The 19179-nt window shown below is 62.3% G+C and overlaps 3 protein-coding genes across 3 annotated transcripts; 2 read left to right on the top strand and 1 right to left on the bottom strand.

Moving 5' to 3' along the window:
* Positions 1-182: 182 nt before the first annotated feature.
* LARGE2 (LARGE xylosyl- and glucuronyltransferase 2) lies at positions 183-5992 on the bottom strand. Its single transcript, XM_047693800.1, has 14 exons — positions 5378-5992; positions 4934-5283; positions 4574-4656; positions 4179-4302; positions 3740-3911; positions 3507-3611; positions 2937-3049; positions 2726-2851; positions 2493-2648; positions 2202-2362; positions 1542-1820; positions 1071-1220; positions 792-987; positions 183-538 (listed from the first exon to the last, which is right to left on the bottom strand). Exons 2-14 carry the CDS (start codon positions 5219-5221, stop codon positions 329-331), a joined length of 2163 nt encoding a protein of 720 aa, XP_047549756.1. The 5' UTR covers positions 5222-5283; positions 5378-5992; the 3' UTR covers positions 183-328.
* Positions 5993-8693: 2701 nt separating this feature from the next.
* Positions 8694-15531, top strand: PEX16 (peroxisomal biogenesis factor 16). The gene is made up of 11 exons (XM_047693032.1): positions 8694-9737; positions 9938-9973; positions 10769-10845; positions 11151-11284; positions 11421-11521; positions 12268-12348; positions 12434-12589; positions 12694-12766; positions 12898-13017; positions 14715-14779; positions 15378-15531. The coding sequence occupies exons 1-11, from the start codon at positions 9455-9457 to the stop codon at positions 15434-15436; spliced, it is 1185 nt and encodes a 394-aa protein (XP_047548988.1). The 5' UTR covers positions 8694-9454; the 3' UTR covers positions 15437-15531.
* A 2602-nt stretch (positions 15532-18133) lies between these two features.
* FREY1 (Frey regulator of sperm-oocyte fusion 1) lies at positions 18134-19167 on the top strand. The gene is made up of 3 exons (XM_047690843.1): positions 18134-18532; positions 18730-18803; positions 18986-19167. Exons 1-3 carry the CDS (start codon positions 18429-18431, stop codon positions 19105-19107), a joined length of 300 nt encoding a protein of 99 aa, XP_047546799.1. The 5' UTR covers positions 18134-18428; the 3' UTR covers positions 19108-19167.
* Positions 19168-19179: the final 12 nt, after the last annotated feature.

The raw sequence follows: 19179 nt of genomic DNA, 5'->3' as shown, positions 1-19179 counted from the left end.
GGCTGACCCACACCCTCATGCCCCAAACCAGATGGAACATGAAAAAGAGAACTTTAATTACAAAAAAGGGATGTACAGATGAAGGTGGGGAACCAGCCCCAAACAGCTGGGGCAGCAGGAGAGTAGACCCCAGCTGTGGCAGCAAGGGGAGGCCCCCAGGACCCGCCCCACAGGTGCTCCAACGGAAGCCCTTTCCACCTAGACCTTCAATAATTTAAATAGCGGGGGGGTAGGGAGGGTGGCCAGGTCGCTCCAGTGTCTACAGGGAGCCCGTGAGAGCCAAGGGGAAGCGCAGGGGTGAGCCATGCAAGGCCCAGCCTCCGGGAGGTCAGGCGGGGCCTCGGGGCGGCTGCAGGGCAGTGAGGTATTTGAGGGCAGCAGCCCCATAGTGACGGGACAAGTCCTGGTGGAACTCATCCTTGAGGACCTGGAGGCAGTCACGATAGGTGGGGCTGGAGCGGAAGCGAGAGATGTCAAGGCTCGGGGCATGCGGCAGGTGGATGGCGAAGGCCTCGGGCAGCACCAGGAGCTCGTATTCCTATAGGACAGAAGCAGACGGACATCCACGGTCTGTGCTGGGGGGAGGGCTGCAGCTCCGGGGGATGGGGAGCAGGCTTATCTCATCGCCTCTAATACCCAAAGTAAGGGTCAAAGGGCAGATTTTAGTTCTACACCAGTGAAATTTCTAATAGTACTGCTTAAGGGTGCCGTGTGCCGAGCTGAGGTGTAGTGAGCTCCCTGGGCCTGGAGGTATCCAAATTGAAACTGGAGGCAGTGAGGCACATCCTCACCTGTGCATCCAGCTCCACGATGTGGGCCACCTTGTTCCAGCCAAAGCCTACAAATCGGGGGTCATAACGGGGACAATCACGAGGCACCACCACATAGGGCTCGTAGTCAGCGGCCCACTGTACCCGGTATGGGGTCTGAGCCTCCCGCCAGCGGGCATAGTCTGTGGGCGCGTGACCCCGGGGCCACTCGTGGTACCTGTGGAACAGGATGGGCTTGGGTGAGAGGGTGGCGGGAGCCGTATGGGCCTAGGAGTAGAGCCGAGCAGGGGCCTCCCCTACCTGAAGGTGTAGAGAGAGCCGGAGTCCAGCAAGGCCAGCAGCTCGGCCTTGGAACTGGGGAAGCGGAAGCGGTAGTGCAGGGTCTCGAACGCTGGCACCACCAGGGCCGCTTTCCGCTCGCTGCCCAGCTTCAGCTGCTCGATGGAGGCCCTGAGCGGGGAGCGCCCATGAGCGCCGGAGGCAAGGAAGGCTCCGGGCCCAGCGATTCCCTTTCCTTTGCCGCAGGACCCAAGGCTAGCTGGCCCGACCACCCGCGGGAGACAGACAAGTGGGGGGCTGCTGCGGGAAGCAGCTCCCAGCCTCCCCTCCTCTCCGAAGACAGCCCGGAGAGCTGATACAGCCCCTCCACCCTGCTACGAACCCCATCTTACAGGGGACATGGAAGCCCACAAAGGAGCCACCACACACTTGCCTAGGGTCCCAGTCCACACATACCCGTCTGCCGCTCCACTCCCCGCTCCCTGGGCCCACCTGAGGTAGTCGTAGAGGGAATAGGCAGGCAGGAAGTCAATGTCGCTGAGGAAGACGTAAGGCGTTAGGGACTGGGCCAATGCCACGTTCCGCAGCTGGTTGACAGGGTAGAGGGGACCCTCGCGGTATACCACGTGGTAGGCCACGTTCTGCCGGGCAGAGAGCACTGCCGAGGCCTCGACGAAACGCAGGAACTGCTGGGCCTCTGCGTCTGTGAGGTATAAGGCCAGGCTCATGGGGCCCGGCCAGTGCCTGCACAGGGCTTCCAGCATCTGCAGCCTGGGGCGAGGGGGGTGGTCAGCCCGCTGGGGCAGCTCCCCGGGGCAGCTGCCGCAGACACCCCTTCCCATGGATGACTGAGCACCTTCCCGGGCCTTTCTAAGCCGGTCTTACCTGACCTGCACAGCGACCCCACAAGGGGGCCCCTTCCCAGGGAACAGGTAAGAACAGCAAAGGCTAGAGATATGCAGACTTGCCCATGGTCCCCCAGCTATGGACGTTGGTGCCCAGGCACCCAAGCTCTTAACCACAGCCCATGTCTCCGGATCCCGGAACTCCTCAATCCTCAGGCAGCGAACAAGAGCTCTTCCTCCCACCCGCTAAAACCGTCCTCTCGGAATCCCCCGTCCCAGCCCCTGCCTTGCTCCCCGGTACTCTCACCGGTCCATAGAGAGCTGGGCCACTAGTGTGACGTCGTGAGGCCGGGGGGGCGGTGGCTCATGGGGCAGGAAGGTCAGATGCACACGGTGCACGGTGAGCTGCTGCTGCCGGAACTCGAAGCAGGCATCTTCCTCGTCCAGGTGCGCCAGGGCCCGCTGCACCTGAGGGGGTTTTGGGGAGACGAGTGCCGGGGCTGGGGCGGGAGGGCAAGTCCCCAGACAAGGCCGGGTCCCATCAGAACAGGGAGGGGGCAGAGCCTCCCTAAGGTGAGGGAAGGCAGCTCCCTCTCACCTGCTCGGCCCCGGACGGGGGTGGGCTGGGGCAGCCGAAGAGCTCTCTCCGCAGGAGGCTGCCGTCATACCCCAGGAAGGTCAGGTGGAGGTTGCGGAAGTATCCCACGTGCTTGTTCTTCACACGAAGCTTCTTGGGTGAGTTCCAGTGGATTACCTGGGACCCAGGAGGGTGGTGTTCGGGGGATGGGCGCAGGGACCAGAAGCCCACCGCTCGGCCCCAACCCCACTGACCTTGAGATCAGACGCCTCCGAGTAGCAGCGCTCAGCCAGCGTGTGGTCTGACAGCTGAACGTTCCAGATGCAGGGCAGGGGCTGCACCAACCCTGGGTGTTCCTTGATTACAGCATTGAAGATGTCCTGGGCAGAGACAGCCATTGTGTCGTGGCCCAGAGCCTGCCCCCCTCACGCTCCCACCGCTCCCTGTCAGAGGTCCCCCCCAGACCTGGTCCGCCAGTGAGGTGGCTGGCAGGGTGAGGAGCTCCCGTGTGGCCGTCAGCTTCCACATCTGCCCCCAGCCAGCCTGCCGGAGCCGGTCCAGCCGCAGGAGGATCACACCTGCCCGGGGGAAGGGGTCGTCATGCCCACCTGGGCTAACCCTGCTCCTGGGGTCAGGGTTTATGAAGATGTCTTTTGAATGTCTACTTTTTGACTTATTGGTATTTTCTGACTGTTCAGACAGGAGCATGGACCACTTCAGTCAACCATCATTCCTTTTGGGGGTGAAAGCGGGGCACCGCCCAGCTTACAGAGCACCTCCACAGCCATCTTCTCCCACTCAAGTGATCCCACGGCTGGCAACATCATCCCCATTTCATGGATGAGAAATCAAGAGGCCCGGGGGACCAGGTGGCTTGGCCAAAGTCATCCAGCACAGCCAAGGTTGGAACGGTTTTCCAGCTCTTCTCCTGGTGTCCATAGCACTATCTTTGTGTGTGTGTGTGTGGGGGGGTCCCTAGCATTCTGTGTCCTGACCAGTGGTCACCCCTCCCACCTCCCCCGACCACTGTCCCACCTGTGTTAAATCCCCGGCCCAAGGCAGGCCAAGGCCTGTGGTTCCTCCAGAGGTTGCCCAGGTACCAGTCGCTCTGATTCTCCACAAGACCGATCACCTGCTCGTCTGGGAGGGGAGGGCATGAGGGAGCTGCCTGAGGCTGCCACTGGCCCTCGGCTCAGGGCTAGGCCACAGCTGGGCCTGGACAGGCCAGGGAGGGGGTACTGGCTGGGGCTGGGTCCCAGGCCTCTCACCAGAAAAGTGAGCAAAGAGTGCCCAGAGCTCTGCGATATCAGAGGCGAAGGTGACATCTGTGTCCAGGACAATGACACGGGCCAGGTCAGGGGGCAGGGCAGCAGGCAGCACTAGCTTCATGAGGCCGTACAGGCCAGAGTAGTGCTTGTTGGGGATCCAGGAGACCTGGGGCTGTGTGGGGGGAGGGGGTGGGAAGGACAGGGCTTGAACCTGGCAGAGAAGGGCCTATGAGGGCCAGAATATACGCCAGGGGTGACACAAGGGGAAGAAGGCATGGGCCCCAGGGAGGATGAGGAATTTGAGCTTCTGTGGGTGTGATGGGATTGGGGGGTCCAAGGCAGCTCTAACCTCTCCCCCACGCCCCACCCCCGATGCCCTGGGAGGAAGAAAAGGACTGGACACCGCCAGAAAGAAGTCCAGAAGGGCCAGGGCCCCTGCCTTGAGCTCCTCTGCGTCATAGAAGCTGACCCGGACAGCGGGCACCATCCACGTGTAGAAGAGCATCTCCAGAATGTTCCTGGCCACGGCATCAGTCACCAGATGGAAGTGCAGTGGATTTTTCCTTTGGGAAGGACAGGTGAGGAAAGCTGATAGGCCCAAGAAAGAAGAACTCAGGACAAGACCCACCGGAGGGGCTCAGAAGTGGAAGCACAAGCTTCTGCAGAGCTTTTCCGTCCCCAGCTTCAGATGCTGTTAGAACCACCTTCAAGGGAGGAAGGGACACTATCCCTGTGGTGCAGGTGGGGTCACTGGAGCTCCCAGATCCCGCCCAAGCCTGTGTTCCCTTCCCCACTGGCGGTCTCCCCACCCGCGACCCGGACACCTGGTTATACCTGTAGAAGAGCACAGACTTCACCAGGGTGACGAGGTCTCGGCTGGAGTTGTGTCCTGCACACACGATGGCCACATGCAATAGCTGGGGAGGGGATGACAAGGTGAGCAGCAGCCCCTCCCCCACCGGAGCCCACGACGGGGCTGGCCAGGCCTAGGGCACGCGGAGCAGGAGTCCGCCCCTATTTCACAAAAGGGGAAATTAAGGCCGGGAGCAGGGGAGTCGTCCCCGGCCGGCTGGTCAGTGTCAGAGCCACCTGGCGGAGCCTCGCCAGGTGTCGCCATTCCCACAGGTGCCGGGGAGGCCCGCTGGGGGCGCGGCGCCCCTGAGATTTCCGCCGCCAGGGGCCGCGCGCACGTACCTCACACCTCGGCAGCGGCGGCGGCGGCGGCGGGACGCAGTCCGAGTGGTTGTGGCCCCCGCGGTCCGCAGACCGGTCTCCGTCTAGGGTACCAGCGCCCGGCGGCCGCCCGTCTGCAGAGACACGTGGCGTCAGCGGGCAGGGGAAGGATCCCGGGCCCCTCCGCTCGCCTCCGCGCTCGCCGGGCTCACACTCCAAGTCCCCGCCGAACAGGAGGAATCCGATCAGAAGCAGCAGGAGCAGCAGCGCCGCGGCCCCCAGCGCCCTGGGGCGCCCTCGGGGCAGCATAGCTGCCGGCGGGGGCGCTCAGGGCGGGGCGCGACCCCGGGCTGTGGCCTCCATCGCGGTCCCTGAGGATCGGGGAGGGAGGCAGGAGGATCAGCCTTGGGCGACGAGGCCCGACGGCCGCCTGGTCTTCCGTCCCGCTCTCAGTAGCCACCTCACCTGCTCCAGCGGCTCGGGAACCCCCGACCTTCCTCTTCCCGAAGGCGGCCGGGGTGCAGGGGAAGGGGGTGGAGGCGCAGGCCAGGCCGGTCCAGAGCAGGAGCCAGCCCCGCCCCCAACCTGGGTTCAGGTTTCACCTCCGCTCCGCTGAGCCCAAAGGGGCGGGGAGACCCCGGGGGTTGTGGGGTGGCTGGCCCCGCCCTCCGCCCAGGCATCCGACGCTCCCCCCAAAGCCCGGGAGGAGCCCGGGAGGCACCCGGGGAACCCCCAGGCTGGCTGGAGGGAGCGGGGGCAGCCACCCAGGAAGCCACCGTCCCCGCCACCTGCCCTAAGCCCATCCCCCTCTTCCAGCTCTGAGGCCCCATCTCCTTCCCTTAACCTCCCATCGGGGAGGGGCCCGTGACCCCGGGCCCGGGATCAAAGGGGCGGCCGGGTTAAGGAGGAAGGAGTGGAATGCGGGGCCTTGAGGGTCCGGGACACCTGCTCCGGGCACTGGAGGCGGGGCTGGCCGAGCCCTGCCCTAGCGCCGCGGAGCACCTGGAGCTCCCGGGCCGCCCCACCCCCATTCATTTCTGGCAACACGGACAAAGCTGCCTTGCGAAGATCGAGTCCTGCCCGGGAGCTGGCGAGGGGCCTCCCTGACGCGGGGACCGGGATTCTCCACCCTTGCCTAGACCTGCGCCTTGTGACTAGGGCTGGGACTGGATCTCTGACTCGGCCCCACCTCGCACCCCGCAGCCGACCGCAGCCCGGCCCCGGCCCTGGAGGGAGCGGTGGGCGCTATGGCCCGTGAAGGAGAACAGTCACGGCTGGCTGAGCGCACATTCGTGCCAGGCCCGGTGCTGAGGTTTGCCGAGCCTCGTCTCGGTTAACCCTCCCTTCGGTCCTGTGAGAAGGAAAGTGACCTGTTCCAACACCCAGACCCCTTCCTAGGCTCTTCCCTGAAGGCAAAGTGTCCCGCTGCTCTACTCTAAGGCTTCCTGCCCCGGGACTTGCCCCTGATGTTCCTTCTGCCTGGATTCCACCAGGTTGCCTACCCCCACATTCCCCAAGGCGGGCTCCTCCTTCCACCCCCCTCGGTTTATTTTATTCCTAGCCCTCCTGGAAGTTGACCTCGTGGACCTGTTTATAGCAGGTCTCCCCGCCTAGAAGGCGGCTAATCCTGGGCCTGGAGCCTTGTCTCTCTTGTCCTGTACTGGGCCCAGGAGCCCAGCCAGGGTCCAGCACCCACGGATCACAAAGTCGGTGCTGAAAGTGGACGGAATACACCAGGCCTCTCTGCCAGCCCGGTTAGCACAACTTCACCTATGAAAATGAGGGCCTGGGAGATCCTAACCCAAAAGAAGCTGTGGAAAGCAGTCCAGCATGAGACCCTCTCAAGTCTCCTCCTTCAAGACGCCAGGATACCTTTCTCTGGGAGATGGGGTTTTTCCAGGAAGGTCCAGTTTGGGAGGCCGGGGTCACGGTTGCCATGGAGACTGATGGTGGCTCCCTGCACATCTGGGAATTAAAAGGAGACGGGGATGCAGAGGCTGTCCTCGCGCTTGGAACTTTGAGCCTTCAGCCCTTCTGGCCCTCATCTCTAGCCTGGAGCTGGAGTACAGGTGGATGAATTCCTCCCCAGGCCCCTCAACAAAGACTGGGGATGGGAGTGGGGGGTGGGTAATGTGAGTGAGAGGGTAGAACACACAGGGCCTGGCCAGGGAGTGCGACAGGAGCTGGGGCGGCAGAACTTAACCGTGACTGGCCCCAGCCCTCACTTAACCTTACCACTCAAGGGAAGCTGCTTGGCTGAGACCCTTCCTGGGCCTCCGACAGGTTGCTCTGGGGCAGGGGGAGTGGGAGACAGGTGTGGCCATATGAAAGGGCAGTCTTCTAGGCCTGAAACCTCGTTTGACACAGCTCTGCCCAGGACTTTGCTGTGTGACCTTAGCCCGGTCAGGCCCCCTCTCTGGGCCTCAGTGACCTCCTCTGTACTGGTTAGACTGGTCTAGCTGTCTTCTCCTGTGGCTTAGGGCCAACCGATGGGTGGTTCTGGCCCAACTTGCCCAGAGGCCCTTCCATCTCAGCCAGGTGACCAATGCCAGGTAGAAGGACCCAGCAGAGAGGGGCTTTGCTGAGTACCTCCTCCACACATGGCCACTCTTTGTTTCTGGGACCTAATCAGGCCTGAGATCTGGAGAGGAAATTCAGGCAACCCTGCTGCTTCCAAAGTGGCTGGGCCAGCTCTCCTCTCCCAGTCCTGCAGGGAAGGTGGAGAAACAGAGGCCAGTGCCCCTCACTGTGTCTGGGGGACGCTGCTGCCCTGTCCTCCACACCTTTTCTCCCCAGAACCACAGGCCCGTCAGCCCTGCGAGTATCACAGAAACTTCACACTCCCCGTCCTGTCCTCACTTTCTCCACGGCTGCAGAGGGAAAGACTGGAGGAGTGCCCACTGGTGAGGTTCGAGAACAGGTTCATTAAGATGGTGGGGTACAGGGAGGAAAGGAGAAAGAGCCCCACACTGAATGCCCTGAGCCCTGGTCTTAACCCCATCTGCTAGCTAGACTCACGACCACGTGGCCTCACTGTGTCACTGCCCTTGCTGGGCTGTGGGCAGTGGGAGAGAGGGCACTGCTGTGGGAGACGCACATTGTGGTCCATTTGGCCATTGCCACGCCACATGACCTGGAACAAGTCCTTTTCGCCTACTGGAACCTCTTATTCCCCATCTGTGAAAAAGAGTTCACACCTAGCTGGCAAGGTTGCCAGAAAGAGTGGTCTAGGAGTAAGCCTGGCATCCGGGAGGTGGTGAGAAACCGTGTTGATGATACCCACGACTGCCCCCTCTGTTCTCCAAGAACTTTAGCCTCTCCCGAGGCCCCTGGACACATCTCCCTGGGTCATCATTGCTTGGCATGAGTAGGGAGGGCAGCTGTGTTTCCCCACCTGATATAGAAGAAAACTAAGCTGGAGAGGAGGGTGAGGGAGTGGGGAGGTCTAGGAGGGGCTGTGGCTTCCTAGTGAGGCGTGTTGTTGAAGCCGCCTAGGCTCTGTGGTCAGACTACAGCAAGATTCGAATGTGGCTGGGCGTTCTTAAGCAGATCCTTTTCACACCTGCTGATAATATTCCGTAGAGGGAATCAGGTAAAACAACCTGTTACTACTTTCAGAGTTCCCTGAACTAGCGAGCCAGGTCCTCAAAGGCTCAGATCCTTGACCCCACCCAGGCCCCGCCCCTTTCCCCACAGCCAATCAGTGGCGGCCTCCCCGGGGCGTCAGATGCCCTGCCTCTGGCGGCTCCTGTCCCGCCACAGCCTCTTTCAGGGAGGCCGCCGGGTTTGGGAAGATTCCCGGTATTCTCGCCCGTCCCTTGGGGAGCAGCTGAGGACCGGAAGGTGCATCCGAGGGCCGAAAAGCGCTCTGAGACTTAGCCGGAGTTCAAGGACCAAGGCTCCCCTCAAACCATTTTACAGATAGGAAAACTCGAGACCCAGAGAAGGGAACCACTCGACCAAGTCACCCCAAGCCAAGAACCGAAGGCGGAAACAGAGTCTTCTCCGCGAGGATGGGACTGCACGCCCGCACAGTGCATGCGGGAGCTGTGGCCGAAGCCCAACACTAACAGTGGCTGACCAGGGATCGAGACTGCGTGGAGGGCTGGATCCTTCCTTGCCTCGGTTTCCCGAGTACTACCTCTGGTGGGGGTCGGGAGACGAGGCAAGTGGCCAAAAGGGCGCCTGCCAGGACTGTCCCCGCGCCTCCTCAAGTCTGATCGAAATTCCTTTAGCAAGCTACCTCCCCGCCCCTTAAAATACGGTCCTCCCGTTCGAGCCTCTCGGCGTTCTACTGGAAAGACTCCAGGGTCCCAGTCTATTCTCCAGAATGAACTGCTCAGACTACCGCGGGAGCTTTCCTGGAACTGCTAACTGCGCAGGCGCAAGGGCCGCCCACCCGGAAGGCGGAAGAACCGGGTCCCGACGCCGTTGGGAGGGTCGGGGGCGGAGTGTGTGTTAACCAATGACCTGAAGGAGCAGGGAGGGCGGGATCAGGCCCGCAGTTGCTAAGCGCTACCCTGGAGGGAGGTGATTTAGGCAATGGGGCGAAGGGTGGTTCGATGGCCCTTCACGTCAATATCTTTCTGGCCCTCGGAAGTTAAGCAACGAAGAGGCGGACCTACGACCGGAAGCAGGAAGGAGGGCGCAGGAAGCAGGGTGTTGCAGCTGGTCGTGCGGTCGGTCCGTGAGTCTATCCGTCCCGAGGGCAGGATGGAGAAACTGCGGCTTCTGAGCCTCCGCTACCAGGAGTACGTGACTCGTCACCCGGCCGCCACGGCCCAGCTGGAGACTGCAGTGCGGGGCCTCAGTTACCTGCTGGCAGGTGCTACCCTGACCTTTGCCCCAGCCCTTAGGGGCTCTGACCCCTGACCCCCACTGGCCCCTTCCCTTCCGAGTCAGGGTAGTGATCGCTGTGCTTGGGAAGTTCCGTCCAGGTTCCCGTCGGGCATAGGGAGGGGACGTCTGCGCCCGAAGCCGCAGGCTGAGGCGAATGCTCACCCGCCTCCTGTGCCTTCTCCCCAGGTCGCTTCTCCGATTCTCACGAGCTGTCAGAGCTGGGTGAGTGGGGCTCTGGGGTGGGTGGGGGGCGGCGAGGCTTCCCAGAGCGGGGACCACCCCGGTCCGCAGTCCTAGGTTTTCCGTTACATGGTCCTGTGCTGAATCGGACACAGCTCCAGAGTCCACTGTCTTGACATCTCCCCCCCACCCCCCAAATAGACCAGAGACAAATCTGGGGACCTTGACTGGTCGGGCCACTGACCCAAGTACCTTGCCTGCCTTTGCCCAGTTAATCCTCCCTGTAGTCATAGGAGGTGGATAGTGTAACTGTCCTCAGTGTCCAGTTAAAGGGGCAGTTCAGGGAGGTTAGGGGACAGCTACTGATGATCCCAGAGGCAGGATTCAAGCCCAGATTTCTCACATTCGAGGAGCCTCAGACTGTAACGGCCTCAGTCGTGTTTGCACAGGGAGCACAGGAGGTGGAACTGGAGCTGCCTCTGGGCGGGGCGGGGGGGGCAGGCTGCAGAGAGAGGAGGCCAGGAGGCAAGACCACCCATCCATGGCTGTGAGTGCGAGGGGCAGTTCTGGGCAGCCGGCCAACTAGGGCTCTGGAGCAGGGCAGTCACTGCTTTGTCACAGAGATCAAACCATCCCTTCGTGTTCCAGCCACCCACACGAGTTCTTACCCGGGAGCGCGGAGCTCTGAGGAAGTGGGTGGGGAGGTGGGTTGGTTTCCACACAGTCTGGGACAGGAGGAGGAGAGCAGGTAACAGGTGATCCCTGCAGCTCTGGGGAGAAGGGGAGAGTGGCGAGGCTGCAGGACCAGCCCCTGAAGGCCACACCTCTCCCTCTCAGTGTATTCTGCCTCTAACCTGCTCGTGCTGCTTAATGATGGGATCCTGCGGAGAGAGCTCCGGAAAAAGTTGCCTGTGGTGAGAATTCTGGCAGGAGCTGAGGGCGGGAAGCTTTGGGACTGCGTGTGTAGCAAGTGTTACCGTCTCAGTGTGAGACATGCCCACATCTGCTGAAGTTCAGGCCGTCTCATCAGGGGAAGGGTCGAGTTGTTAGTGCCCCTGTCTCAGATGAAGAGACTGAGTTTCAGAGGCGTAGGGTAGCCTCTGCCCCCTGGAGAACTCAGGCCTACACGGATAGTTCTAGGGGAAAATCCACCTCCCCTAGGGGGAAGGCCTGGGACTGGTCCCCCCAGCCCTGACCTCTTGGCCTGGGGTCCTTGCAGTCGCTGTCCCAGCAGAAGCTGCTGACATGGCTGAGCGTGCTGGAGTGTGTGGAAGTGTTCATGGAGATGGGGGCCGCCAAGGTGTGGGGTGAAGTGGGCCGTTGGCTCGTCATCGCCCTCATCCAGCTGGCCAAGTACGTCGGGACTGAGGGGGGCAGGTCCTGGGTGGAGGGGACTCAGGCCAGCAGTTCGGATGGGGTACACCAGAGCACCCCTGACCCCCTGCTGGCTAGCCATCGCCCCCGCAACCCTGTCATACTCCCAACCCAGGGCTGTCCTGCGGATGTTCCTGCTGATCTGGTTCAAGGCTGGCCTCCAGACCTCACCCCCCATTGTTCCGCTGGACAGGGAGACCCAGGCACGGCCCCCTGGTAAGCTGTTGCCACTCTCTGGAGCGGCCTGGCCACATGGAACTAATTCGTGGGTTTTGAGAGGGCCGGCAGGAGTGGCGTGTTATCTGTTCGGGGAGCACATCTATCCCCAACAGTTCTGTTTGCTCTCATTCCCCTGTATTGTACAGAGGGAAAAAAGAAGGATGAGGCTAGAGGCATAATCAGAACTTGAACTCAGGACTCCTGGCACCAGAGTCTTCATTCTTTTTTGCGGGTAGCAGGAACGAGGGACAGCATGAGGTGCAGACAGAGGTCCTGCCAAGCATGGGCCTTGTTCTGTATCTCAAGTGCCACAGTTGTGTGAGGCTGGGTACCCGGGAGATCTGTCCCTTCGGGGCTTCTTACTCCTTACCGGTTGGCCTGATGCTTCTGGCCCTCCATGGGGACCATTCTTTGCTCCTCCTCCTGGTCATATTGAATGCAAAGACCTGAGAAGGCCTGGGCTCTTCCTCTTCCCTCCCTCCCTCCAGTCCCCGGGAAGGTCTGGCTTCTTGGCTGGCTCCCCTGCCACCGGTGATGCTGCACTTTCCCCAGGCCGGGGAGGGTGCTGACCCCACATCACTGGCGACTGCGTCCTGCCTCAGCTGCTGCCTTGGTCCAGGCTTGTCCACGCTCACCTGTTCTCCCCTCAGCCCCCCAGGAGCGTTCACGGCACACGTGTTCTCCACAGGCTCTGCTGGAAACGTGGCCCTCTGACAGCATGGCCTTCTGTCTGTCCCTGCTAGATGGTGACCAGAGCACTGGCAGCCAGGAGCAGTCGTACGTGGGGAAACGGTCAAACCGAGTGGTACGAACCCTCCAGAACAGTAAGTGTAGGATGTTGTGGTCCGGGCGCCTCAGGGCTGAGGTAAGCCCGGGCCTAAATGCTCAGCCGCGGCCTTGTGTTTCTAGCCCCATCCCTGCACTCGAGGCACTGGGGAGCCCCCCAGCAGCGGGAGGGACGGCAGCAACAGCAGCAGCGCGAGGAGCTGAGTGTCACCCCCACCCCTCTGGGCCTGCAGGAGACCATCGCAGAGTCCTTGTACATCGCCCGGCCGCTGCTGCACTGTATCCTCAGCCCACGGCTGGCCAGCCCTGCAGGGTGGGCCCATGGGGAGCGGGGGGCAGGGTGGGCCATGTGCTGGAGACCTCCTTGACACCGTGGCCGTCAGTGCTCAGCCTGGGCCTGTGGGGTCAGCGGTCGTGGACACCCTGGCTCCTCTCTGGGGTCGTGGATGTGACCAGGTAAGCCTGGGGCTGCCTGGGGAGACCACTCCCTCTGCTGGGTTTTGTGCTGCAGACCTGTCTCCACCAGAGCAGATGGGGGGCCCCCCTCCCCCGTTGCTGGCCCTGACCGCGTTCCCTCCTGCCCCCAGCCTGAGCCTCCTGAGCGACAGGAAGGGCCTGAGCCGGAGGGAGCGGCTGGAGCTGCGGCGACGGACCATCTTGCTGCTCTACTACCTGCTGCGCTCCCCGTTCTACGACCGCTTCTCCGAGTGAGGACGGGCCCCAGGAGGGGCGAGGCCCACCCTCGGCCTGGCCCGGCTGCACCCACTGCCTTGGGGTGTTCAGGCCCCTGGCCTAGCCTTGGGCGTGCTGAGGGCAGGGCCATGGGGATGGTGCGGGGGGACGAGGGATACTTTCTTCCTGCTGAGTGGTTTGGAGCTGCACCTTGCAGAGAGGCCCTTGAGGTTCACAGAAACTGGGCGCCTTAAACCAAGCCGCCCAGCTGGCCTGTGGCAGAGCCAGGGGCCACCGCCATGCTCTCTCTTAGCCTGTCCCTACCTTGCCCAGCCCCTGCTCTGTCTCCTTTGAGGGCCCAGAACTTCCGGCCTTAGCCAGGCTCAGAGGGCCCACTGGCGGCAAGTGGGGGGTGGCTTGGGACCAAGTGCCCCAAGGTCTGCCGGGTGACTGCCTGAGGTGTGACTGCGATCTGAGGAGGGGGGGGGTCCCTGTACGGCGACGGGGACCAGGAGACAGACCGGAGGCTCCTGTCTTAGTAAGTCCTCTGCTGGAAGATTGCAGTCATACCCGGAATCACATTTCCTGCTAGGACTGCACAGCCTCTGTTTGGGTTTGGTTTGCTTTGTTTCTGAGGCAATAGGAAGTGAGTTTGGGCCGTACTTAATGCCACCTCAGTGAGAACAGCCAGGCCTGGCTGTCCCTGTTTCCAGCTAAGTTTGCAAGCTCACAAGCTACTAAAGCCAAATCCTATTCCCTGCTCTGAAGGAATATTCCAGAGACTTACGTAGACCATATGAGCTCCCCCCACAAACGGTCTGCCCTTTGCAGAGGAAGCGTAGCCCCAGGATCTCGGAACTGAGGCATTTTGAGGCAACCATACCGGCAGAGGTGGCCCCATAGGCGGCGAGCCTCTAGTGTGGCTCCTGCCGAGTGGACCAGCCTAGTACCCTTACAGCAGTGGCTCAGACTGAGAAAGGTCTAGAAACCTGCCAGAGAAATTCCTGTTTCCCCAGAGGACAGGGAGTGGGCTGCTGAGCAGCTCTGGGGCGCAGGCTGTGCGGGGAGACCCCTGTCCTTCCTGTCAGAGCCCGAGTGTCATCTCTGAGGCCGGGCTGCCTTCCAGTTGTGTGATATTGGGCAAGTTGCTGAACCTTTCTGTGCCTCATCTGAATGACGGGGACGTGATCATGCCCACATCAAGGGGTTGTGGGAGGCCTTCTGTGACCTCGGACGTACGGGGGTGCTTGGCACAGAATCACCCAGCAGATGCCGAGTCTTGTCGTCATTTCTCTTGTTACCCTCCCCGGCACTGTTGTGTCACCCCAGGTCCTCCCGTGGGAAAGTGCCGTCTCTTAAAAAAAAAAAACAAACAAAAAATAAGGCTTTGGCCCTGGCCCCTTCCTCTGAGTGTGCCCCCCTCAGGGGGCCTGGTCACTCAACATTGGCTCATGAGGTTTCAGTGTGGCTCAGTTCTTCTGGTTCACGGGGCTTCTCAAAGGTGGGGCTGTCCTTCTGGGCCCTCACCATCCCCGTGCTGGGACTGGCCCATGTGCGGTGTCCCAGGAATGCGTTGGCTCAGGAGAAGGAAGGGCAGGACGAGGGAGGTGTGTGTGTGGTGCCGCGAGTAAGGCCAAGTCCGGAGCTGAGCTGTGGGCGGTCCAGGCCAATGGCCGGGGTCATAGGCACCCAGACCCCCTACTCAGCCTGCTTCCTGCTCATGTCTCTGCAGGGCGAGGATCCTCTTCCTGCTCCAGCTGCTGGCAGACCACGTTCCGGGTGTTGGCCTGGTGGCAAGTAAGTGCGGGATAGGGGTGTGATGATTACGGAGTGTCACGGGTCTGTCCAGTGGCCCGTGTCCTTGACTATTGTCTCTTTATCTCCTTGTCATTTGATTCTTGACACAGGAGAGGGAGCCCAGAGGTCAGGTTGGGCAGGTGACAGCTCCTGGGCAGGGCCAGGCTGGCCCATAGAGCCTCAGGGGTGGCTGGAAGGGGGTGTCCTGTCCTGGGAGAAGTGTAGGGCCACCCTGGGCTGTCAGCCTTAGCTGCCCCGGGACCCCGGAGCCGTATACTGCTGGCTTCTCTGGGGCTTTGTGGTGCCCACCAGGCTGTTTGGAGCTCTCCCCTCAGCATAGAGGCCATCAGTGTCCACAGTGGGACCAGCCCTGTGGCTTCTTGAAGCCTGAGGGTCTTTTTGCAAAGGGGACAAATGTCACTGCTGCTGCTGCTTTCCTAGGGGCAGGCAGGTGGGAGAGTCTGTGGGGCTGGTGGCCCAGCAGATGTGAGCAGCCGGGCTGGGGCCGCTGCAGCTGAGAAGGGCCTCAGGTAGAGCGGAGTCAGGTGGGGGCCAGGTTGGAGTCCGGCCCTCAGCTCCGAACTCCCTCTCGTTGCAGGGCCGCTCATGGATTACCTGCCTGCCTGGCAGAAAATTTATTTCTACAGTTGGGGCTGACCTATCCCAGGAGTGGGTGCAGGGAGGGGCAGGGGTGCCCCAGCCGCTCGGTCCCCCAGGGCCCCTTCACCCTAATAAACCGACTCTGGCAGCGAGCCCGCCTGTGGCGTCTCCATCCTGCTGCCCGGCGCTCCTGGCACCCCCACCCCGCAGCCGGGCCACCCGAGCACCTCCCGAACATCTCTGGCCACGGAGCCACTGCCTCCTGCCCCTCATCCCTGGGCTGAGAAGCCTCGGTTGGGACAGGGGCCTGGACTTCTCCGGCCACAGAGAGCTGGGATCTGGTCTCTGCCAGCGTGGGAAGCTGCTGGCCATGGCAGCTGCGGAGGTTAATCCCACACCTCTGTCCCCGATCCTGGTGACAACAGACAAGGCCCAGCTGGGCAGGCAGTGACAGCTGCCTGTGTGGCCTCTGGCCAGAGCCTCTGTCTGCCCCCTCCCTGCAGGGCCCTGTCACTCTAGCCTGCCAGCCTCTCTGTGCCGGAGCCTGGTGAATGGTGGGCCCAGCTTGGTTTGGTGACCCCTGGAGCCCCCAGCCCCCATTTGATGCCGGAAGGTTTCCTCCCATGGGCACCAGCCAGCCATGGGGCCAATGCTGGGGGCGGGTGTCAGAGGGACTCAGAGCCTGAGCGGGTGCAGGTTCGGGAGTGTGAGCTGGGGTCTCCATGCACGCTCCCTGCCAGCTCCCTGGAGACCACGTCTCCCAGAGCTACACATGCACACGCACGCTGCTGGGGAAGGTGCAAGTGTGCAGACCGAGCGACTGCAGTCTGACTGATCTGCCTGGGCCGTCCCCTTCTCAGCCGCCACCCCTGTACCCCGTGAACAGACTGTCCTCTCCTGCTGCAGTGTCTAGCCCAGTGAGCCGCCCTCTGAGTTCCAAGGGCTCCATCCACACCAGCCTCTACCCTGCCTCACTTCCTCCGTCACTCTGGGGGGAGCTGTGGGGAGGGGGGCAGCCTTTCCCTGCCCCCCCCCCCCGAAGGCACATCCAGGTCCAGGACTGGAGGGTGAAGGGACAAGCCCTTCAGGGAGGTCACAGCTTGGAGCCCTGACTGTAGCCGGGCATGTGCCCTATAAGTGGGGTCTGGCCCGGGGCTGTCCGTGCAGCGGGAGGGGAGCAGGCCTCCCCGCCGGCCCTCACCTGCCAGCAGACACACGGAAATGAGGCACACGGGGCGTGAGAACAGGTAGGAGCGGGTCCCTGAGGAAGGCCGGGTCCGAGGTGGGAGAGCAGAGGACAGATGCCTGTGGAGGGCACACCCGTCAGGGAGGCCTCTGTTCTAGTGGGGGTGACCCTGCGTCAGTGCCCTGCAGGCCTCGGCTGGGAGACGACGTTGTGCACAGCAAATCACAAGAAACTCAGACCTGCCTCCGGAAGGCAGTGGGGAGGGGAGCATTTTAAACCTCATCCCCGGGACGCCTGGGTGGCTCAGTCAGTAATGCGTCTGCTGCCTTCGGCTCAGGTCCTGATGCCGGAGTTCCGGAATCCAATCCCACATCAGGATCAAGTTGGCTCCCTGCTCAGCAGGGGTCTGCCTCTCCCTCTGCCCCTCACCTTGCTTGTGCTCTCTCTCAAATAAAAACTTGTTAAAAAAATACACCTCACCCCAGCGGCCTGGTGCAGGGGTTCCCATGGGGCGGTGCTGGAGGCTGAGCACAGGGACACTGTGGCAGAATCCTCCAGCAGTGGATGGGCCTGGATTCAGGCAGGCTCGGGAGTGGGTGTGACTAGAGAGGGAGATGGTGGCATCTTAGAGGCAAGGAGGGTGAGGGATGAGGGACTGAGTTGGGCAGAGTGTCCAGAAATGTGGGTTCCCGGCCGCGGTGAGAACAGAGGATGGGGACCCGGGTTTGTTGAGGGACAGCTGTGTCCAGGACACAGGGAGATGACCACCGAGCAGTTAGCATGTGGGCTCAGAGCACACGGGGACAGTCTGAAGGAGATGCCAGCACTTGTCACCCTGGGGGTTACTGAGGACCAGGAGTCAGGGATGTCCCTCTCCCGGCCCTAGGCACGTGGGCAGTTAGGGGTGTGGGGCTGGACCCCCGGAAGGTCTGCTAAGAAGCGATGGGGTTCCCAAAGTGCAGAGCCCTGCTCAGCCCTCGGGTTCTGAGTGCACAGGTCTGGAGTGGGCCGGGGGTTCGGAGGTGAGCTTGGGCTGCGCGCTCCGGGCTGGGCAGGAAGCCAGGGAGGGGCCCGCAGCCCCGCCCCGGGCGGGAGGAGGCCGGCTCCGCGCTAGCGAGTTGCATTTATTATTCAACAAATCTTTACTGAGCATCCACCGCCTGTGGCTGGGGATCCTGCCTCAAACGAAACCAGTCTCTACCCTCGGGAAGCTTCCACTCTAGGGAGCAGGCTTTGCCATCGACTCAAAATCCCTCTGTCCAGCCTCAGGGGTGGTGGCAGGGCCTGGGGAGCCCCGGGGCCGGGCTGTTGGAAGCTTCGGGGAACTGGGGGGTGTCTCTTAGAGCAGCCCGACCCGCGGACCAGGGCTGAATGGCCTGCTTGATGCTCTCCAGCTGGATGACGGTCCCGCATCACTGGGGGGTGAGGGGGAAAGGGCGGTGGCAGCAGGAGGCAGGGGGCGGCGGAGTGGGAACGGGAACGGCTGGGGCTCTCCACGTGACCTCTCCTGCGTGCCACTCCTTGGGCACCCAGGTATGCACCTTACCTCAGAGACGAGAAGGCGGCCCACGACTGTGACATGGCCGCCTCGCAGGAGACAAGGTGGGGCTATGAATGGAGATCAGATGCCAAAATTCTATGCCCTTAACCCTCGGACAGTGACACTAGAGCAAGAAGCTGTTTGGCACCTGTTGGCCAACAGCATCGACAACACGAAGCGAAGACCAAAGCTCCGCTGGACGTTTCTGGCCTGGCCGAGCCCTGGAACCCCGCCCTTTGTGAGGTGGCCCGGGAGTGGGCGCTCCCGTCCTTCTGCCGGGGGAGGGGCAGGCAGAAGCCAGAGGACAGGGACCTGAATAGGAGATGGTTCTCGCCATGCTGGGGGCTCTGCGTCCCAGGGCTGGGCTGAGCCTCTTCCTCCTCTACCTCCTCCTGGCAGCTGCACTCCTCCGCCCCCAGCCACTGAGGTAACAACTGGGGGCACAGGCTCAGGGGCCCAAAGGTGAGGCTCTGTTGTGCTGCCTCCCGCTCCTCTTCCCGGAGGACTGGCTGGTGCCATAGTCCTGGGTGTCGCGGCTCACTCAGTCCCCCACCCTGAGCCCTCACAGGAAGGTGGTTAATGGCCTGTAAGGGCCCGGACTGAGCACCCCAACACCTCCCGCAGGCCTCAGCGATCTGTTCCTGAAGAATTTTCAGCCCCTCTGGAACTCTCGCAGCCACTTTCCGGCCTAGTGGATGGTAGTATCTCAGCCCTGCCCTGCCCAGCGGCCCCCTCCCCATGCCCCGCGTGCCCCCCGGGGACACATGCCCTAAGGGAGGGCACCCACACCCAGCCTCCGGGGCTTTTCATCCCAAATGGCACCATTCTGGGGTGATCTTGGTGGATTCCCCCTGCCACCCACACCCTCTTCTCTCCTCAGACTATGGGGTTCGACCCAAGCACCCCTGGCCACGAGGGCCTCGACCCCTCCTCTCCCAGGCCCAGCAGCGCAAGCGGGATGGGCCAGACATGGCCGAGTATTACTATGACGCGCACCTGTGACTGGCGCCCCTTATAAAGCTGTTCTGTGCAGCCACGGCTTGGGCCTTCCTGACACGGACGCCAGCTGGGGCC

This window comes from Lutra lutra, chromosome 10 (genome assembly GCF_902655055.1).
Source record: "Lutra lutra chromosome 10, mLutLut1.2, whole genome shotgun sequence".
NCBI lineage: Eukaryota > Metazoa > Chordata > Mammalia > Carnivora > Mustelidae > Lutra > Lutra lutra.
This window is presented reverse-complemented; position numbering and strand designations above follow the sequence as displayed.

Excerpts from the sequence above, each read along its gene's own strand:
- FREY1 (XM_047690843.1), top strand. The coding sequence starts at position 18,429 with ATGGTTCTCGCCATGCTGGGGGCTCTGCGTCCCAGGGCTGGGCTGAGC. Across the intron at positions 18,533-18,729 it reads CTCCGCCCCCAGCCACTGAG|GCCTCAGCGATCTGTTCCTG; the intron begins GTAACAACTGGG and ends CACCTCCCGCAG. Across the intron at positions 18,804-18,985 it reads ACTTTCCGGCCTAGTGGATG|ACTATGGGGTTCGACCCAAG; the intron begins GTAGTATCTCAG and ends TTCTCTCCTCAG.
- LARGE2 (XM_047693800.1), bottom strand. The coding sequence starts at position 5,221 with ATGCTGCCCCGAGGGCGCCCCAGGGCGCTGGGGGCCGCGGCGCTGCTG. Across the intron at positions 1,221-1,541 it reads TCCCTCTACGACTACCTCAG|GGCCTCCATCGAGCAGCTGA; the intron begins GTGGGCCCAGGG and ends CTCCCCGCTCAG. Across the intron at positions 539-791 it reads TCGTGGAGCTGGATGCACAG|GAATACGAGCTCCTGGTGCT; the intron begins GTGAGGATGTGC and ends TCTGTCCTATAG.
- PEX16 (XM_047693032.1), top strand. The coding sequence starts at position 9,455 with ATGGGGCGAAGGGTGGTTCGATGGCCCTTCACGTCAATATCTTTCTGG. Across the intron at positions 9,974-10,768 it reads TCACGAGCTGTCAGAGCTGG|TGTATTCTGCCTCTAACCTG; the intron begins GTGAGTGGGGCT and ends TCTCCCTCTCAG. Across the intron at positions 12,767-12,897 it reads GGGGTCGTGGATGTGACCAG|CCTGAGCCTCCTGAGCGACA; the intron begins GTAAGCCTGGGG and ends TCCTGCCCCCAG.